General features: G+C 39.3%; 1 protein-coding gene across 2 annotated transcripts in view; it reads left to right on the top strand.

Annotated features, from left to right (window-relative positions):
- Positions 1 to 13,063, top strand: part of cdc42se1 (CDC42 small effector 1) — an 18,960-nt gene extending 5,897 nt beyond the window's left edge. The window contains exons 1-5 of one of the 2 annotated variants that reach the window (XM_037975860.1): positions 2,664 to 2,785; positions 3,395 to 3,801; positions 9,433 to 9,537; positions 10,534 to 10,605; positions 11,546 to 13,063. In XM_037975860.1, the coding sequence (XP_037831788.1) occupies positions 3,652 to 3,801; positions 9,433 to 9,537; positions 10,534 to 10,602 (324 nt within the window). In that variant the 5' untranslated portion in view covers positions 2,664 to 2,785; positions 3,395 to 3,651 and the 3' untranslated portion in view covers positions 10,603 to 10,605; positions 11,546 to 13,063. Of the gene's footprint in view, positions 1 to 2,663; positions 2,786 to 3,394; positions 3,802 to 9,432; positions 9,538 to 10,533; positions 10,606 to 11,545 lie in introns of those variants that run through there. The other variant, XM_017429666.3, reaches the window with a different exon arrangement.
- Positions 13,064 to 17,532: the final 4,469 nt, after the last annotated feature.

Here is a 17,532-nt window from a genome sequence, read left to right as displayed (position 1 = left end):
GATGGATGTGGTTCGTTCAGCTCCAAAGTCTGGAGACTGACTGTGGAGTTAACGTTCTGAAGAGGACCGCCTGAATCTAAACCTTCAACTGAAGAACCACTGCCTGTCGGACCGGTGTCTGGATGTTCAACTCCTCGCAGACTGGCTGACGTCACAGTAAAGTTCGGGGGTTCCTCTGGTGAAAAGTGGGGCTCCAGCTCCCGACAGAATCAGCATCCTACAGCGGTCTGCCACAGCTGGCCCCGCCTCCTTCTACGCTACCAACCAAGGAGGTGACTCCGCCCACAATCAGCCCACAGAACCTCTAAAAACAAGTCATTAACATTTGAAATCAGAGGAACGGACCACTGGAGGGTTTTAAGATGGTGTTTAACTAAAAGAAAAACATGAAAACTCATTATGTTTATATTTTATTTTATTTCCCCTTTAAACAAAGACGTCACATGATTCATTAGAGCTCAGAGTTTGTGTAGGGGATGACTCTCATGACTCAGAATGATTATCATTCAAGCACACAACACTGAGCAATGAACGCGCTGTAGCTCAGTTTCTTTCCATTTTTCGTCTCTTTTTGTTGTTAAACTTAATCTAAAAATTGTGTCTTTGCTCAGTGCGAAGCCCAAGAGTCAAGGACCACCTTTAGGCAAAACAATGACATCATGGGACAAACACACACTCGCTCCGCTCCGTCTGGAGGTCAGGAAGTTTGAACCCGGTCTGGACACCTTCCTTCTTGCTCCAGAGGTTTGACTGGACCTTCAGATCTCTGCCAACCTTCGGGAATAATCCGCTTCAGTAAACTCTGTTAGTGAAACAACAAAGATGACTTAAAACTCTCCACGTTTGATTTTTCTCTTCGTCACCTCCGTCCACCCCGGCTCCTTCCCATCTGACCCCAGAATTGTGCAACTTTCTTTCAGTTGCACAAATCTGCAGCCGTAATCCGGCAGAGATTACGTTCGCCGCCACGCCCGAACGGTGCAGAAACGGCTCAAATGTTACATATCGTCAGCCGCGTGGCAATAAGCAGCACACACACACAGAGACACTTTCTGTTTCCGGACCTCATCCCAGAATTTCCAAGAGTCCTGATTCTGTCGGCCGGAGTGGTTTGGGAGAAATATGCACGATTTGGTGCAGGCGTGTGGAATTTTACTTCACGTGACGGCTCGTTGCTCCTCACAAATCTGTTTTTGTTTTGTTTTAAGCTGTAGATTTATTAGAAGTGGAGCCGCGTAAGGTAAACTGAAATAAAAAGTAGGCGACGGGAGTTGAGGAAAATCCCTCCTGTTCTGTAAAAATATTTTCATAAATAAAGTCCACTCCTCGACATCATCCCCTCAAGATGAATTCCTCTCTGCCTGATCCCGATGTGAAGCATGAAGCTACATGTTTCTGGCCTCCACATTCTTTCCTTATCATCGCTGAAATGTGTTGGAGGAACTCCAGACATTTCTTCAGCAGGACTGAGAATAGAAAGACACCGTAACCGCTTGAGCGTTTAATCAGGCGACCCTGGATGCCTTCTGACGTCCAGTCGAGGTGATCCACGAAGGAATTCAGCGTTTGGATTCATAAAGTGATTTCTGATCTTCTTTGATTTACTTGATTCAAGTGAAACCCGGTTTAATTCTACCGAAATCCGCCACAGCGAGCCCCGTTTTCAGGTCATATGAGAAAGTTCTTCCCTAAAGGCTCGATGATTTAAAACCCCTCGGGAGCAGAGTTTACTCGATGTGTACGAGTGTTCGAGACGTTTCCGTTTATTTCACCTGAGACGAATTGGGTCACAAATATCCAGCTTAACATGTGTGTGTAACGTGTTTCTGCACAACACTTGTTTATTTAACATAATCAAACTTAAAGTCGTGGTTTAAATCTTTTTGAAGCAGGAGGTTTGTGTGGAGCTTTTAACTGGAGGAATAGTTTAATTCTGACCAGACTGACGAGCTGACGGCGTCTTTAAACAACTCCAGTCTCAAAAACTTCCCTAGCAGTTCACGCAAACGCCATTTTAAAACCTCATTCGGGCAGAAATATCTTAAATTTTCTGCCACAGATAGCTGATGCTGCCACTATTTGCGCTTGCAAATAACCACTGAGTCATATGTAAATAAGTTTCACATTACACAATGACAACAATATAAAGATTTATAAAAAAAAGCATTAATGTTTTTCAAACTGGAGGCGTTTTGCGATGACAGCAAACCACTTTAAATGATCTAAACTATCTATTCAAATGTACTTTTGTGTCTTTCGTAGGAAACAAAGGAGTAGAGTTTGAATAAATGTAATGATGAGTAATAAAAAGTGAAATGAAACAAAGAAGCCATAGACCAGACTTTATTCATAAAAATGGCCTTTTGACTGTATTTTATTGCAGTAATTAGTAATTAGTCTGTATGCCTCTCACCTGATAGGTCAAAGGTCAGGTGTCTGTGTCTTATAAACACATGGATCTAATAATCAGCTGGAATATAGCTTTAAATCTCAGGATCAGTAAACTTGGTTCAGTTTATCTCATCTGAAATCGAGACCAAAACACCAGAAACACACTTTAAATTCAACATCACAGTCCTGAGTGTGTGTGTGTGTTACTTCCTGCTCTGTTTGGACCACACCTAGTGTTTAGTCATGCTTAATGGGCTTGCCGTGTTGACGTCTCGGAGGGTTTGGTTCCCATGCAGCTCAATGACAGAGTGTGTCAACATTTTTTTCTCCGTTTCTGAGGACTCTGGTTGAGCTAAATGACGTTTCTTTGGAAATGTGGTGATTTCTTTGGAGCGTAAGTGCTATTTAGGAGTCTGAAAAATGTAATCACATATTCATTTACATTGTTTTTCATGCAGCTTAAAAAGTTTCAGTAGTGTGGCCGTATTTGGCGAGCCATAGATGCTGATGTTAGTAGATACTGTCTTTGTCACTGGCATGCTTTAATCTGACGTTTTCACTATCATGGCTTTGATTTGCTGCCATTTTTTAGAAACAAAGCTGAGGTTGGATAAAGGTCCACCTGGTTCTAGCTGGTGCAATGCCTTTAAAACACAGAGAGAGTAAATCTTCTTTTGAGTCATTTAAATTCATATCATTTGGTTGGTTTTGTGTTAACACTGAGGCACTAAAGTAAATCTCTGTTGCCGCTGGATTAAAACGCTTACAGGTAAGAGGCGTCAGAAATAAAAGAAACAACTCTCAGTCTCATTGCAAAAGATGAAATTACACAATCAGTGGCAGGATAAATCATCAGCGAACTTCCTTTTTGTGATGAGACACAAAGAACATTATGATCTGTTGTGATTCTATGAGGAAACAGCTTTGATTATATAAACCTTTTAACCAAATTTGGAATAAAAACGTGTCGGTAACCATTTTGTTTTTCTCTCTTTCTCCACAGATAAGACTGGAAGCTCTGTTCTCACGTTTTGGATTTTCAAATTTGGACTTTTGGACACTTAGTTTTGAGAGCTAAAAGCTTTTTTTCTTCAACCTACGAGGATCCATTAACAAAGGAAATTACCTTGAGTTTTTTTTTTTTTTTTTTTTGCCTGAACCTTCTGGGGTCCGACTTTAGAGTATTTTTCCTCTGTGGTGGGGTATATCAGGGGGTTCTGGTCTTCTGAGTTTCTCCATCAGTGTAGTTTTTTTGTCTGGATGCCCCAGGATTATCCCCAGGCTGCAGTTCCTTCTCCGGCCTGCAGGGCGGCAGCAGAGATCAACGGCCGGCCGCTGGACAGGCAGAGCATTGGCATGAGCGACTTCTGGCACAAGATGGGCTGCTGTGTGGTGGCAAAACCCCCGCCGGTGAGACATATTACCCTCTTTCTCGTTGTGGGTTTTCTTGTTGAGTTAATCCTTTTCCAAAACGAGTGAATCCTGAACGACTGTATTTATAAAACTTCCCACCAAAAACGAGACAACAGCTCTGATTATGACAACTGAAAAACATGGTGGGAATAAAAGCCAAGAATAGCTTCAATAAATGTTTTAAAAATCTAAAAGTTTAAAACCGATTAGTAATGATTATTTAAATTGTGTTAACTTAGTTGGATATGTGAATTTGGAAATAGTTCCATAATAAAGCTAAAGCTAATAAATACACAGTAACTAAAACAGATTAAATAGTTTGGTGAATTTAAAAATAATTAGTTTATTATGTTTTTCATTCATTCTGTTGTTTAAAGTGTTTTATAAAACAAGCTGGACTGGATTGGATTGAATCTAAAACTGAATTATTTATTTAAAATATAGTCTTTTAACACAGGCTTTGTGAGCTACATATACTCAATTATAAATGTAGGACAAAAAAGTAGTTTTGTACAAATCTCGCTAACGTTTAAGAATTCGTCATTTCCTGTAAATGTCTGTAAAATCTGAATGGATTGTCCCACGCTCAGCGACTTCTGACAGTTTTGCACGCAGAGCAGTGAAGCCACCGAAACCGATCCATCAAAGCAAAAAAAAGTGTTTCTTTTTTTTAGTAGGAGGGCTGCCTCTTCAGTTTGTTGTTTCATAAGATGTGCAAAAACCTGCAGAAGCACGTAGTAAAAAGAAAAGCTCTTCCAGGGGACTTAAAATTAGCTTCATCAGTCCAATATTAGCTAAACCTTTATTGTGTGTAATTTATTTACTGCTAACGCTAAAAGTGCAGGAGTTGCTACTTGCACTGGGAAATACACAGTGGAATTAGTGAATTAAAAGTATGAATGTGATTAAAAACTTGAGGAAACGTCCCGTTTGTTTGTTAATATTAGTGACTTTTACATAATTGATGATCTTTAAGCACATCTGTGGCTTGTTGTCGTCACATAAAGGTTTGGGATTCACCTTTCTGAAGCGAGAACAAACATCTTCGTCCTCACTTTCAGAAACGTCCTCACAAAATCACCTTCGATCCCCACAATGCACAAAAACAAGACTGCACACACACACACACCCACACACACAAGGCCAAACAAGAGACATTACTTCCAGTTTCACCTTGAACTTTGACCTTTTTCTGTAGCAGAATCTCAGTTCCCTTTTTTATGCAAAAAAAAAAAAAAAAAGCTACAGTTTGTGCGTTTTTTCTACATCAGAGCTGACGGCTATTGTTTGTTGAGTCACAGCTCTGAATAAGATTAACCTAAACAGATTTCTTCTTTTTATTATCTTAATTTCTGGATCGTTGCTCAGGTTAAACAAGGCATGTGAGGACGAAAGCTTGGACAGAGTGTGAAAGTAATGTTTAACTCATTAAATAAGTGTGCGATTAACAGAACCCCTGCAGCCATGGGAGGGAACCCCATCACATGTACCTTCACGTGCAGGTCTACGGCAGCGCTGTGCTGTCGACACGGTGCGTGCTCGCGCTCCGAGAGGAAGTTCTGCGCCGCTGCGCTTCTCTCCGGAGACCCTCCCTCCTTCCTCCGCCTTTATTTTTAGAGCTCTCTGTTTGTTCTATTGTGCCGCTGCAACAATACACTTTTAATAAACACACTCAAACACGCAGCGATGCCAGCGGTGACTTCACTTCGGGAAGCTGAATCCCCAGCATCTGTTACAGCTTTTAGAAAATAATGTAAAAAGGCTGGATGAGCTGTGAGACATGGACCCCTGGAGTTGGAAAGAGAAGAAACGTGACAAACAATGTTTTGCGCGTTTTTGTGGCCACATTGCGTTTCCTCATGGTTGTTAAGTTTGTTCTTATTTGTGCTTTTGAAATAGCTGCCATTTTGTGTCTTTATATTCAGATAAAAGATAAAAGCTTTGGTTGTTTAACTCAGGAGGTTTTGGGGCATCCATTGGGTAACCTCATACATGCACTGTGCCTCTTTGTGGCCTTTTTCTTGTTAATTTGTAAGCCACTCTCAGTTTTTTCATCTTTGTGATGTATTTTTGTTTATTTGTCATCTCTGCTGTTATAATTAGGACCATGAAATCATGTCTTCTGTGTCTTTTTGTGTGTTTCTGGTTTGTTGAAGCCTCTAAAAGGTTCTCCTCTGCACCGGTATTTGAAGTGCGTGTTCATAATTATCACTCATTTTCTCTGCGTACGGGCATGTTAGTGATGTTAATGATGCTATCTGCTTTATTTTGAAATTCCAGCCTGTTTTTTTTTTTCTACCTCGATGTGATGACTCACGTTACAATGGTCATGATGTTTGAGAACAGCTGTTTATTAGCCCAACAAGGAGGTTGCCAGGACTATTTTTTGTTGTTGTTTTTTGTTTTTGGTCCTGTTTGTTCAGTAACTGAGCAGCAGGCTCAGTGTTTCGTAACCAAACGGCTCTGGGATAAGTGTACACCTTAGTTTGTCATTTTACAAGCCATACTTGCACTGATCTCTGTAAAAATCTGACTAAATTGGCTGAGCGAGCAGCGAAAACACATCCAGGCAGTCATCACAATGGTTACATTCAGCCTTAAGGAAATGCGAAACGCTTTTAGAAACACAAAATGACCAAAAAAACGTAAATAAATGTAGTAAAATGAAGGTCAGTTGGTCAGAAAGTGGAGTCATTTGGGATTTTTTTAATTTAATCATTGATTTTTCTAACAGTTCTTGCTAAATAGTCTTTCCGGTCTGTCAGTCAGCTCCTTTTTTGTCATACTGTTGCCATGACGATGGCTATAGTTGTGGAGGAGGATGTCTGTAGGCCGAGCGATGATTCACTCCCAGCTGGTTGACCACAGGACGTCGACAGGCTCGACTGTCGGATCGGTCCGATTCAGGATTCAAGGATCAGAAAAGCAAACATGTAGACTGATTCTTTCAGCTAAATTTAAAGATTACGACATAAAAATGACAGAAATTTATTTTAACCGGAGAAATAAAATGTGTTGTGCGTGAATCCTGAGTGCTGAATAACGGCTGGAGAAGCTGAAACTGGGTTGTTAAAGTTAAAGGAAGCAGAATAAAGGCTAAAATGAGTAGAAAACCAGCTAAAATGAACAGAAATACACTAAAATCTAAAAGCAGCAGAACATTAGCTAAAATTAGCAAAACAACGGCTAAAGCTAAAATGAAGAGAACAGATGAAGGAGATAAAATTAGTAAAACGAAAGCTAATATTAGCAAAACTGTAGCTTAAAGTAACAAAACAAATGATAAAGTCAGCAAAACAGAAGGTAAAATTAGCAAAATCATAGGTAAAAATAAAAAGGCAGAGTAGTAGTTAAAGAAGCAAAATTTCAGCTAAAAGCTAAAAGTAGCAGAACTGTATCTATACTCTAAAAAAAGCTGAATGTAGCTAAAAGCTAAAATTAGCAGAATGGTAACTAAAAGAAGCAAAGCAGAAGCTCCAACCTAAACGTATCACAACAGTAGCTAAAAGATAAAAGTAGCCGAACGGTAGCTAAAAGCTAAACGTCTCAGAGCTGTAGCTAAAAGTAGCATAAAAAGACAAAACTACAACAATTAGCCGAAACATATTTCAAAGAGAACAAAGTTTTTGAAGGAACTGAAGAGATCTGAATGCATTTCTATGAAGTGGATTTTATTTTAAATAAAGTTAAATATTGTGAAAAGAATAAAAGCTGCAGCACATTATTGTCAATTAATATGATTGTTTTGGGCAAAACAGCACAAAGTATGCAGAAGTCCAAAAATCATGCATCAAACTGATGCTGACTCAGCTTTCATACAATAATATAAAATAAATAAAAAATCAATAAGAATAATTTAAAATCCAACACTTACATAATAAAATGTAAAATAAAATGCAAATTGATTAGAAGGTGCACATAAAATGTAAGTTTTATAACACAGGTAAATTAGATTCTTTCACCTTTATATTTTGAGCATAAAACATGTTTTTTTTATCTTAAAATTTGCTGCTCTTTTCTTCATCAAACAGAAGATTTCTCGTGATCTCGAAGACTCGTCTTCATTGCTTTAAACCCTGCTGCATTACATAAAGAGCTCTGAATAATCCTGAGCAGCATAAGCCTCTTAAATCACAACTAAATGGTCATAATTGTGGCCGGGATGCGTTTCCACGGCGTGAGATTTACTGGACTTTGGGTCCAGAATGGGGTTTTAATGAGACGTTTCGTGGCCATTTGCCAGAGTGACCCTGAACGCAGCACAGAGAGCCGCCCTCTGAGGACCCATAAACGAGAGCCTAACTTCAGGAGCCAGATGTGTTTTCTGATAATAAAGCCGTTGTGTTCGACTCCATAAAGTGTGCAAACGATTACGAAGGCCAGGCGTTCAGATTCCTGCCGTGTTTTTCCTCCCCTCGTTTCGTTGCGTCACAGTTTTTGTTCTCGCAGGATGATTTGAGTCTGGGAGTATGTGGACATGTGGAGACACATCGGCGACAGAGACACAAGGAATGTTTTTAAAACCGTTAAAGAGAGCACAGCCACAGAAGAAGATGATTCTGTTTTACATCTCACCTTTTTAAAGTGACACAAATGAAGCTTCAGCTGCATCGTCGGCTCATTGTGTCGTCAAAACCTACAGCTTTATTACATTTTCCCCACGTTAGATGAGCATTAAAGAGGCGCCACGAAGAATATTCCTGCCAGCAGCTCTTTGGACCTCTTTCTGTCGAATAAATTTAAAAATGGAGAAAATCTTCGTGGTCTCATGCTGAGGTTATTATTGCTCCTCCAAGCAGGAGGCACGAGCAGCGAAAAAGAAAGAAATGTTGAAATAAATTAATCAAATCTGTGGGGAAAAAACACAATTTATGCCTTTTTTCTTTCAAGCCAAATCAATTCTATCAGTAAACATGATGTTTTAGGCCTGACTGGATCGAATTAATTCTCCTTTCATAAATATTTTTAATTTTATTGGTCAGATTTGCTTGAAGTCACACTGAGTTTGTGAAAGTGAATCAGTCTTGTTGAGTGAATGAAAACAAATCTAAGATATGATTAAAACTGACAAAAAAGTATATTTGTTTGGTTAAAAAGGTCATTTTAAAACACTTCAACCAGCCTTACTGAGTATCAACAGGAGCAAAAACTCATATTAATCTTAATAAGTTATATTAACCATGTTTATTACTTCAGACAAAACATATATTCTCAATACTGATAATAAGAATTAAATATATTCTTATTTTAATTTGTTTGTTACCTTTTAATATATGCAGAGCTCAGACTAAAGAGACTTAAATACCTCCTTTTTAATTTAAATGGAGCACACAGTTTTATTAGATACTATACTTTTATATCTGTATTTTATATAATTATTCTTATTCTATGTTTTATTTAAGTGTTTTGTTCTCTACTTTGACTGTCAAGCCCTTTGGTCAACCTTAGTCGTTTTAAATGTGCTGCATAAATAAAGTTATGAGTTTATTTAATGTGTTAGATTTAAAAACAACCACCATGAATAAGTCATTAAAGAATCTGTGCTGTTCAAACATATTTAAGTCAATCAGATGACGAGCTAAAAAGAAAAGGAAAAAGTGATTTATTAAAGTCTCTGTTTCTGTGCAGAAGAAGAGGAGGAGGAAGATCGATCGCAGCATGATTGGAGAGCCGACCAACTTCATCCACCTCACGCACATCGGTTCTGGAGAGATGGCGGAGGGCATGCAGCCGGTGAGGCGCCGCAGTTCCTTTATGTTTACCTGAAGGTTTCATAGTTTTTATAATTCGGTTTGTGACCAGGAACCAAGACTGAAGGTAGAAATGAAACGCTGAAGCTTGTCGACAGAAATGAGCAGAATCCAGTCCAGCATGAGAACAGAGGGGCTCTGTGTGTGTGTGTGTGTGTGTGTCAGGAAGTGCCGTGTGGCACTGCATCCTTCCTGCTTCTATTTTGGCTTTTTTATCTAACATCTGGTATGTGGACATCTGCATCGACCGAACGTTCAGAGTGTCGTTATCATCTTGAATCCCTGAAGCCGAACAGCCCAGAATCTCCTTCAGGAGTTTGACTTTCTAAAATGTGACGAAGGTCATTTTTAAACAACGACAAACGTCCCTGATTTACATCAAATACCGTCTCCTTTACTTGTCCGTATCTGTGTGTCCCCGTCCTGCTAAAACAAGGATCGGATCATAAAGCAACAAAAATCTAATTAAATCTTTTCATTTTTTGGACCTAAAACTTAAAACGTGTGATTGTACATGAATACACAAAGATATATAATATTAGGCAAAACGATTAGCAATTACATTTGCAATTTTCTTGAAAAAAAAAGAAGTAAAATCTTCATTAATTATGAGTTTCAACCTATAAAAATTTCTAAAATTGAATAATAATTTAACCTTTTTCTATTGGAATTTGAATTATAGAAATAGAATTTTTAAATACTTATGAAAAACAATCAAATTTACTATTATGACAGTAGAAATGTACTTGTATACTGTATATTTATCTTATCTTAGCTCTTGAAGTGTGTGTTTTTTATGTAATCTACTGGTTTTTTATTATTTGTTTTGCTTTTGACTCATTTTATTTTCCATAATAATCTTTTATGATTGTCCTTATTTTATGTTAACTTCTTTTTACTGCCCGCGGAGGCTTTTAAAGGCTCTCTGTGTCGTTAGCATCGTAGCACACGGTCTAAATGTTTGTTTCCTGTTTCACAGTCCGGGTCGGTTCAGGAGCAGATGAGGTCCAAAGGCCCGAACATCAACGGCAGGAACAGCCTGTTATAGCCGGTAAAAACACAAACCACATCTTTTTGTCTCGTCTTTATAACGGCACCAGAGGAGGGAAAACGCTTTTCTTTTGTAGCTAGACTTTTAAATAAAAGTTAGGCTCGTTTAAAGTGGGGTTATGTGGAAACCAGTGGTGTCCAGAACTGGTCCTGGAGGGCCACCATCCTGCAGGTTTTAGATGTTTCTCTGCTCTGACGCACCTGATGTGAGTGACTGAGTGACTTACAGACCTGCTGAAGAGCAGAGAAACATCTAAAACATGCAGGATGGTGGCCCTCCAGGACCAGGAATTAGACACCACCGATCCAAACATGTAATGTCTTATCTGCTGCTTTCTTAACGACCTCAGTTTGGAGAAACTGAGTTTATTTCTAATTAGCTTGAAGCGCTAACAGCCGTGGAACCGAGACCAAAGCAGATTAATGTTCTCTGAAACCATTCCCAATCTCAAAAGTTTCACAGGTTATCAACAAAACCATAATTTATAAACTTTTGCATCGCCGGTAGTTTGACATCACACAGTTATTCTGGTAGAAATATGACACCAGGCTGCATCAGAGGTGTTACAGCTAGCTGCTGCTGCTAGCTGTACACTTACAACAACATATAATTCATAAAATTAATGGGATTGTAAATCGTTTTTGCTAGAAGCTCTATGATATTTTTGAGGTTAATGTTGTTTTAAATCCACTTTGGTCCTGGATTATCTTGGACCAGCTGTCAGCTCGTCAATCCGGTCAAAGTTTGGCTCCAAAGTGAGGTTGTTTTAAAAGCTTTCTGTAACACTAAAGGTAGTTATTGTTCAAAACATTTTCACAGAACTCCATTTCTGAAGATCTGAACTATCGTTTTAACTCTTTCATACCCATATGCCACTCTGACAGGACTTTGGACGACTTTTTAAAACTCTTTCCACTGTTTTGTGTGTTTTCTGTTTCAGGATTGTGTTAAATTGACTCAGACCAGCTGACTGACCTCCTCCACTCTGAACCTCTGAGCCTCTTCTCCAACATCCAGCTAAAGGCTTTAACTACCGATTTGCTCTGCTGAAGTGTCCCTGAGCAACAGCGAAACCCCCGGAGCCTCTTTCTGAGAACATAAAACGAGTTCAGTCCAACAAAAATCCTCTCACGAGTCCAGACCATCAAATCTATCAGTTTTTGTTTCGGCTCCGGTTTAGGACTCCATCTCCCAGCATGCCTCAGTTCTTTTTGTTTTACTTTTATATTTTACCAGAAAATTATGATAATTAAAACAGAAACAAAAAAACACATTCAGGATCTGAGAAATAAAACTTGTTGTGTTCAACTACTGAAGAGTTTCTCTCATCAGTATTAAATTATATTATATAAAAGGTGATGTTGATGGATTACAAACAGTTTTAATTTAGAAAAAATCTTTTATTTTAATAACTTTAACAACCTAATTTGGACGTTTCTAAGTTTCATCTTGGAGTTCTTCCATGGCAGACGTCATTCCTTTATTCTGTTCAGTTCTCAGTATTTGGTTTCGGTGTATGACACCGCGGTTCTGTTAGGGGGTTTTCTGCTGTTCCTCAGCTCTCTTGGTTGTTCAGGGGTCACATGACCACAGGTGATGACATCACTGGACCTCATCTCTCAGGACGCTTCGGTCTGGCCTCCCTCGCTGCTGGTGCTCAATGATGACAGACTCTTATTTTAGGAGACGGGAAAGTCCCGTAAAGCTCTGCTACACTGGACCAGACTGTGTGTGTGTGTGTGTGTGTGTGTGTGTGTGAGAACGGGGGAGGGGAGGTGTGTGTGTGTGTGTATGCTCCTATATATGTGCGTTCTGGGGACCAATGATGTTTATAGACTGTGTGAGGACATTTAGGGTAAATCTGATCCTAACTATAAAAACCAGCTCTGAGGTCATGAGACTGTCAGCAAACAAAACAAGAAACAGGAACATGTGAGTGTTTGTGTCATAGTGTTTCTTTTAAATATAAACAACCCACTTTTGTACAAGTTTTATCTTTCACTTTCAAACTTTTTTTTGCTACGAAATTGTTTTTAATAGGAGCGTTGTTCATCATGTTTCTCAGTTTATGTTCAGATATTTCAAACTCTGTCGTTTCGAACATTTCATGCTGTGTCTGGTAGAAAATCTAGAGTTTTTACTGCTTCACATTGTGAGTTCTTGGATGTTCTTTAAGCAGATCTGTATTATTTGTAACTTTATGCTGTTTTGGGTGATTTAAAATGTGCTGTTTCTTGATGCGAGTCTCGTCATCGCAATGAGCTTTTCGCTTATTTAGTGTTTTTCAGATTTATATATATTTGGGTTAATGTGTGGATGGATGTGTTTTTATGAAATTATTTACTGCATAAAAAAAAAAAGTCTGAACACTTTAGGATATTGTGGAGCTGAAATGTTTAAGAACCCTTTGTGCTAAGTATTAAATGAAAGCTTGAAATAAAGAAAGCGATAACGTGAAGTTTTCCCAACTATTTCTTTTACGATGAATAATAATTTCAGCATTTTGTAAAAATAAAAATGTTAATATTCTACTGATAAGTTCACAAACAACTAATTTAAGTAAGTCAAACAAAATTATTGCGCATTATTTTATGTAAATGTTATATTTTGTTTTTAAAAGTCAGACTTTTATGATGGTAAAGATAAAGAGACCAAAAACAAGTGAGTTTGTACATTTTTTACATTACTAAACCTCATAAATAATCAGAAAATTAAACTTCAGTGGGCGCTGAAGTCCAGACTATAACCTCTGGATTTCTTTCTGGTGTTTTTGACAGAAATAATTTAATCAAGGACGGAGTGAAGAAGAGAAATTGCACCACAGATCCAAATATTTATTCTTTTTGCACTCACAGGTTGATTTTTATCACTTCTAAAAGGAAAAAATGGTCTAAAACTGTGCGTGAACATGTTGCCTGAGCTCTGCTAACTTACTCGGGGGAAATCCATCCTGACGGTTACCATGGAAACTGCTGACTCACGGTGTCCCCCCCTTCCTCCTCGGTCACCACGACCGTCCACGTCCTCCCTGCGGTCGACACCTAAGATGCTGAGTTTCTGTTTCAGGAAAATCTGAGCGGCTGCTGCTTCTGGTCATGATGTGTTCACATGACTCCTCACAGTGTGGGAGTTTTGAACATTCTTTCCTTCGTCTCTATTACAGCTCCTCACATCTATGTATTTTATTATTTTTTTCCCCAATCCAGGCTTATCCCAGATTCCTGTTCAGACCTTAAAAATTCCTTAAATACATATAATTTATGTTTCAGGTGAAGAGTTTACAGAAATATGTTTCAAACAAAGCTCACACCACGGATGCCAGGAATAGTTCAGATAGTTTAGGCTTCTGTAAAACAGGATTTCAAGACTTTTATTAATGGCTTAGTTACCATTTGGACACCATATGTCTGCCTCTTCGGGTCTGTGTGCGGAGAAGAGGAGGCCTTCAGGTTTATGTTTCTGTCGACCTGTTGGCTCGGCCTGCATCATTCTTGGAAACTCAAAGTGTAGTTCCTCTTGTTTATCTCAACCAGAGTTTCTCCCTTCCCCTTCCTCTTCTTGTCTGATTCCCATCTCTGCCTTCAGTCCAACAACACTGGAAAACACTTTCCCCTTCAGTCTCACCTAAAGATGGAAAGAGGGGCAGACTTCAGGATGAAAACTCGCTGGTTTTCCGGTTCTGATTCCTGGATTTAGCTTCTTGTATTTGCTGCTTCGGGTTTTGTTCTGCCTCCTTGGCAGAAACAGAAACACAGATTGACTTTCTTCTTCTTATGTAATAAGTGTCTCAAGATGGTCGAATAAATCTGCTGTTTTCTTTCCGCGAGAGCTAAGAGTTTATTAAAAATGCAGAAAAGAGTGAACAAAAGCTGCGATGATCTGAACGGTGAAAACAGCTTTGGGTATAACATTTTAAAAAGATGCCGCAGTGTTAAGACTTTTATAACATTTTAAAATAAAGGCAGTGTTTGTCAAGGATGATGACATGTTTGATCATTTAAAATCATTAAGATTGAGTTTACCAGCAATAATTAAAGACCTAACATTCGTTAAAGGAATGCATATAACCCGCTACCTTTCATTCCAGTTTTAGACTAAGATCATCTTCTGTTGGAGCTGTTTTGATCAAACCTTGAAAATAACGTTACGTAGAAGCTCATGCAATGTCACGAGATGACTCTCAGCTACTACCACGTGAAATTTTAGCTCAGTATCTGTGAAACAGACTGAGTTATAGCCATTTTGTGCTCGCCACCGTCGATTAACTGTAGCAACTATCTTGATTTAAATTGACCTCAAATGTTTATGGTTTGTAGACAAACATCCAATGATTAATTTCTAAAAGTTTCATCAAAATCTGCCCGGTGGTTCATGAGATATTTTGCTAACAGACATGTCCACAAACATGTGCACACACAGACAGAGGCAAAAACATTATCATCCGCCCTCAGCTTTCAGCAGCAGGCGATTAAAATGATTAAAAGCACAAGAATGGGCTGCAAATTTTAATGTAACTTTGTAAGTATGATTGTGTACAGATTATGTTCTTATCATCAATAGTTTTTCAGCAGGAAAACAAAAGCAAAGCAGATAAAAAGAATCAAGAACGGCGGGGTTTTGTCTCCATGTTTGACCCGGTTCGAGCGCCGTGTCACCCTCCAGGATCACGTTTTATTACAAGCAGCTGTGCAGAGACCACAGAGCTCTAATAATGGTGGTTAAACTGCGCGTTGCCGCGGCAACCCGAGACCAGCGCAGAGGAAGGGGGGGAAACAACACAAGTGGAAAAATTAAAGACGTGGTTGCTGGTGGCTTGTTTGCTGCAGAGCGTGTGGGGAAACACATGCACACGATTTCAGAAGTTCTCAATGTTCCAGCAGCAGAACATCACCGTTTAAAAGTTTTATTAGAAAATGACCCAGTGCTTAGGAAATCACCCATTATGGTGGGAAAAAAAGAGAACAAAGCTCAGAAGTATATGATGACTAAACAGTGATTTATGTGTTTGTATCCCTATAACCAGAGCCAGCAGACCTTTCTGTGTAACATGCATCTGGATTATTGTTCAGTTTTTTCTCAGCACTGAGTAGAAAAACACAAAAGGGTTGGGAAATGTTCCTCAAAGCATTTTGACCATTTTTCTTGTGTTTGAGGGCGAATTATCCTGCTGAAAGTGTCCACCGCCATCAAGGAGTACATGCACCTCTGGTATGTGTCAAAATAACATCTGCATGAATGGCTGAAAACTCCAAACTGTCATTAGGCGTGAGTGAGAGAGTGAATTGTCTGATTTGTCTCTGTGTGTCCCAGTGATGGACTTGCGACCTGTCCAGGGTGTCCCCCGTCTCTCGCACAGTGATAGCTGGAGATAGGCACCAGCTTCCTGCGACCCGGAAAGAAGAAGCAAGTAAAGAAAATGGATGAATGGATGGATGGCAGAACCCAAGGTTCCCAGCAGAACATTGTCCAAAGCATCAAACTGCCTTTGTTGGCTTCTACTTTTAAAATATCTGGTAAAAATCTATAATCTGTAGCCTGTAATGACAGGGTAACTGTATAAAACAGCCCGGTGCTCGTAAATAACCGGTACGTACCCTGTAAATACAACTAAAGTACCTGGTACATATCTGGTAAGTACCAAGTATGGATGAGGTATATATCCTGTAAGTACACGGTAAAAAGTCCCTTCATGATACAGCCTGGTCCCTGTAGATCAGGGGTGGCTGATCCTGGTCCTCGAATGCCACTGTCCTGCATGTTTTACTTGTTCTCTGCTCCAACACACCTGATTCAGTGGTTAAATCACCTCTTCATGTTCTGCAGAAGCCTGTTAATCACCCATTGATTCAAAACAGGTGTGTTGGAGCAGAGAAACAAGTAAAACATGCAGGATGGTGGCCCTCCAGGACCAGGGTTGGCCACCCCTGCCGTAGGTACTAGGTACCTTACTTGTTCAAACCATTTAAGTACCCAGTGTGTACCTGGTAAGCATAGAGATAATAACAAAGCTACTACCACATCAAACTTTAGCTCAATATCTGTAAACTGACTGGGTTGAAGCCACGTTTCTGATGGCAAAGGCCAATTGGCTGTGGCGACCATCTTGACTTGGACTGACTCCAGAAGTTAATAAGTTGTGTTCATGAACTCAGTCTGAAGATTTCATTAAAGTCTGTTTGGTGATTCAAGAGATATTTTGCTAACAGGCGAAGGCAAAAACATTAATGTCTTCACCTCTGGCAGCGAGTGACAATGAAGAAAGCCGGAGACACGAGAAACCAAAACACAAGCCCTGCAGACTAAAGTATAAAGGTAGAAACGAAGGAGAAACTGTCTTTGAACTTTAATGCTGGGGTTTGATCTCCAGTCCTGCTTTAGGCAAAACACCAAACCTCCCTCCTGATTACTGCTGTGTAAATCGGGGAAAATCGTTGCGTTTCCACGAGCTCTATTAGAGGAAACCTCTACAGCCAGTTTGGTAACTAAATCTAAGAATCGTTCCTATAGTTTGTTCTCTATTTTCAGGTTCCTGTTATGTGCTCTTCAGACATAGAACCCTGTAAAAAGAGGAACAAATCCAGTAAAAAAACAAAAAAAAACTAAACAATAACAGTTTCTTTGCGTTTCAGTCCAATTCAGCAGCAGATCCAGTTGAATTGGACTGAAACTCACACACGCTCTGCTTTGTGTTCCTGTTTGTGGAGTTTCCTCAGCAGCTACTCACTTCCTTCCTGTTCAACTGCATATCCTGAGTTCAAACACACACACACACACACACACACAGGTTTGTGACAGAGAATATTAAAATCCCTCACAGTGATTTTAACGTTACTGTAACCTTTCTCCAACGTTGACTCATCGGCGATCCGTCTTCACGGTTTTGTAGAAACCTCAGTCGTCCTTACAATGGGATGGCGAACCCTTGCT

This window comes from Kryptolebias marmoratus, linkage group LG5 (genome assembly GCF_001649575.2).
Source record: "Kryptolebias marmoratus isolate JLee-2015 linkage group LG5, ASM164957v2, whole genome shotgun sequence".
NCBI lineage: Eukaryota > Metazoa > Chordata > Actinopteri > Cyprinodontiformes > Rivulidae > Kryptolebias > Kryptolebias marmoratus.
This window is presented reverse-complemented; position numbering and strand designations above follow the sequence as displayed.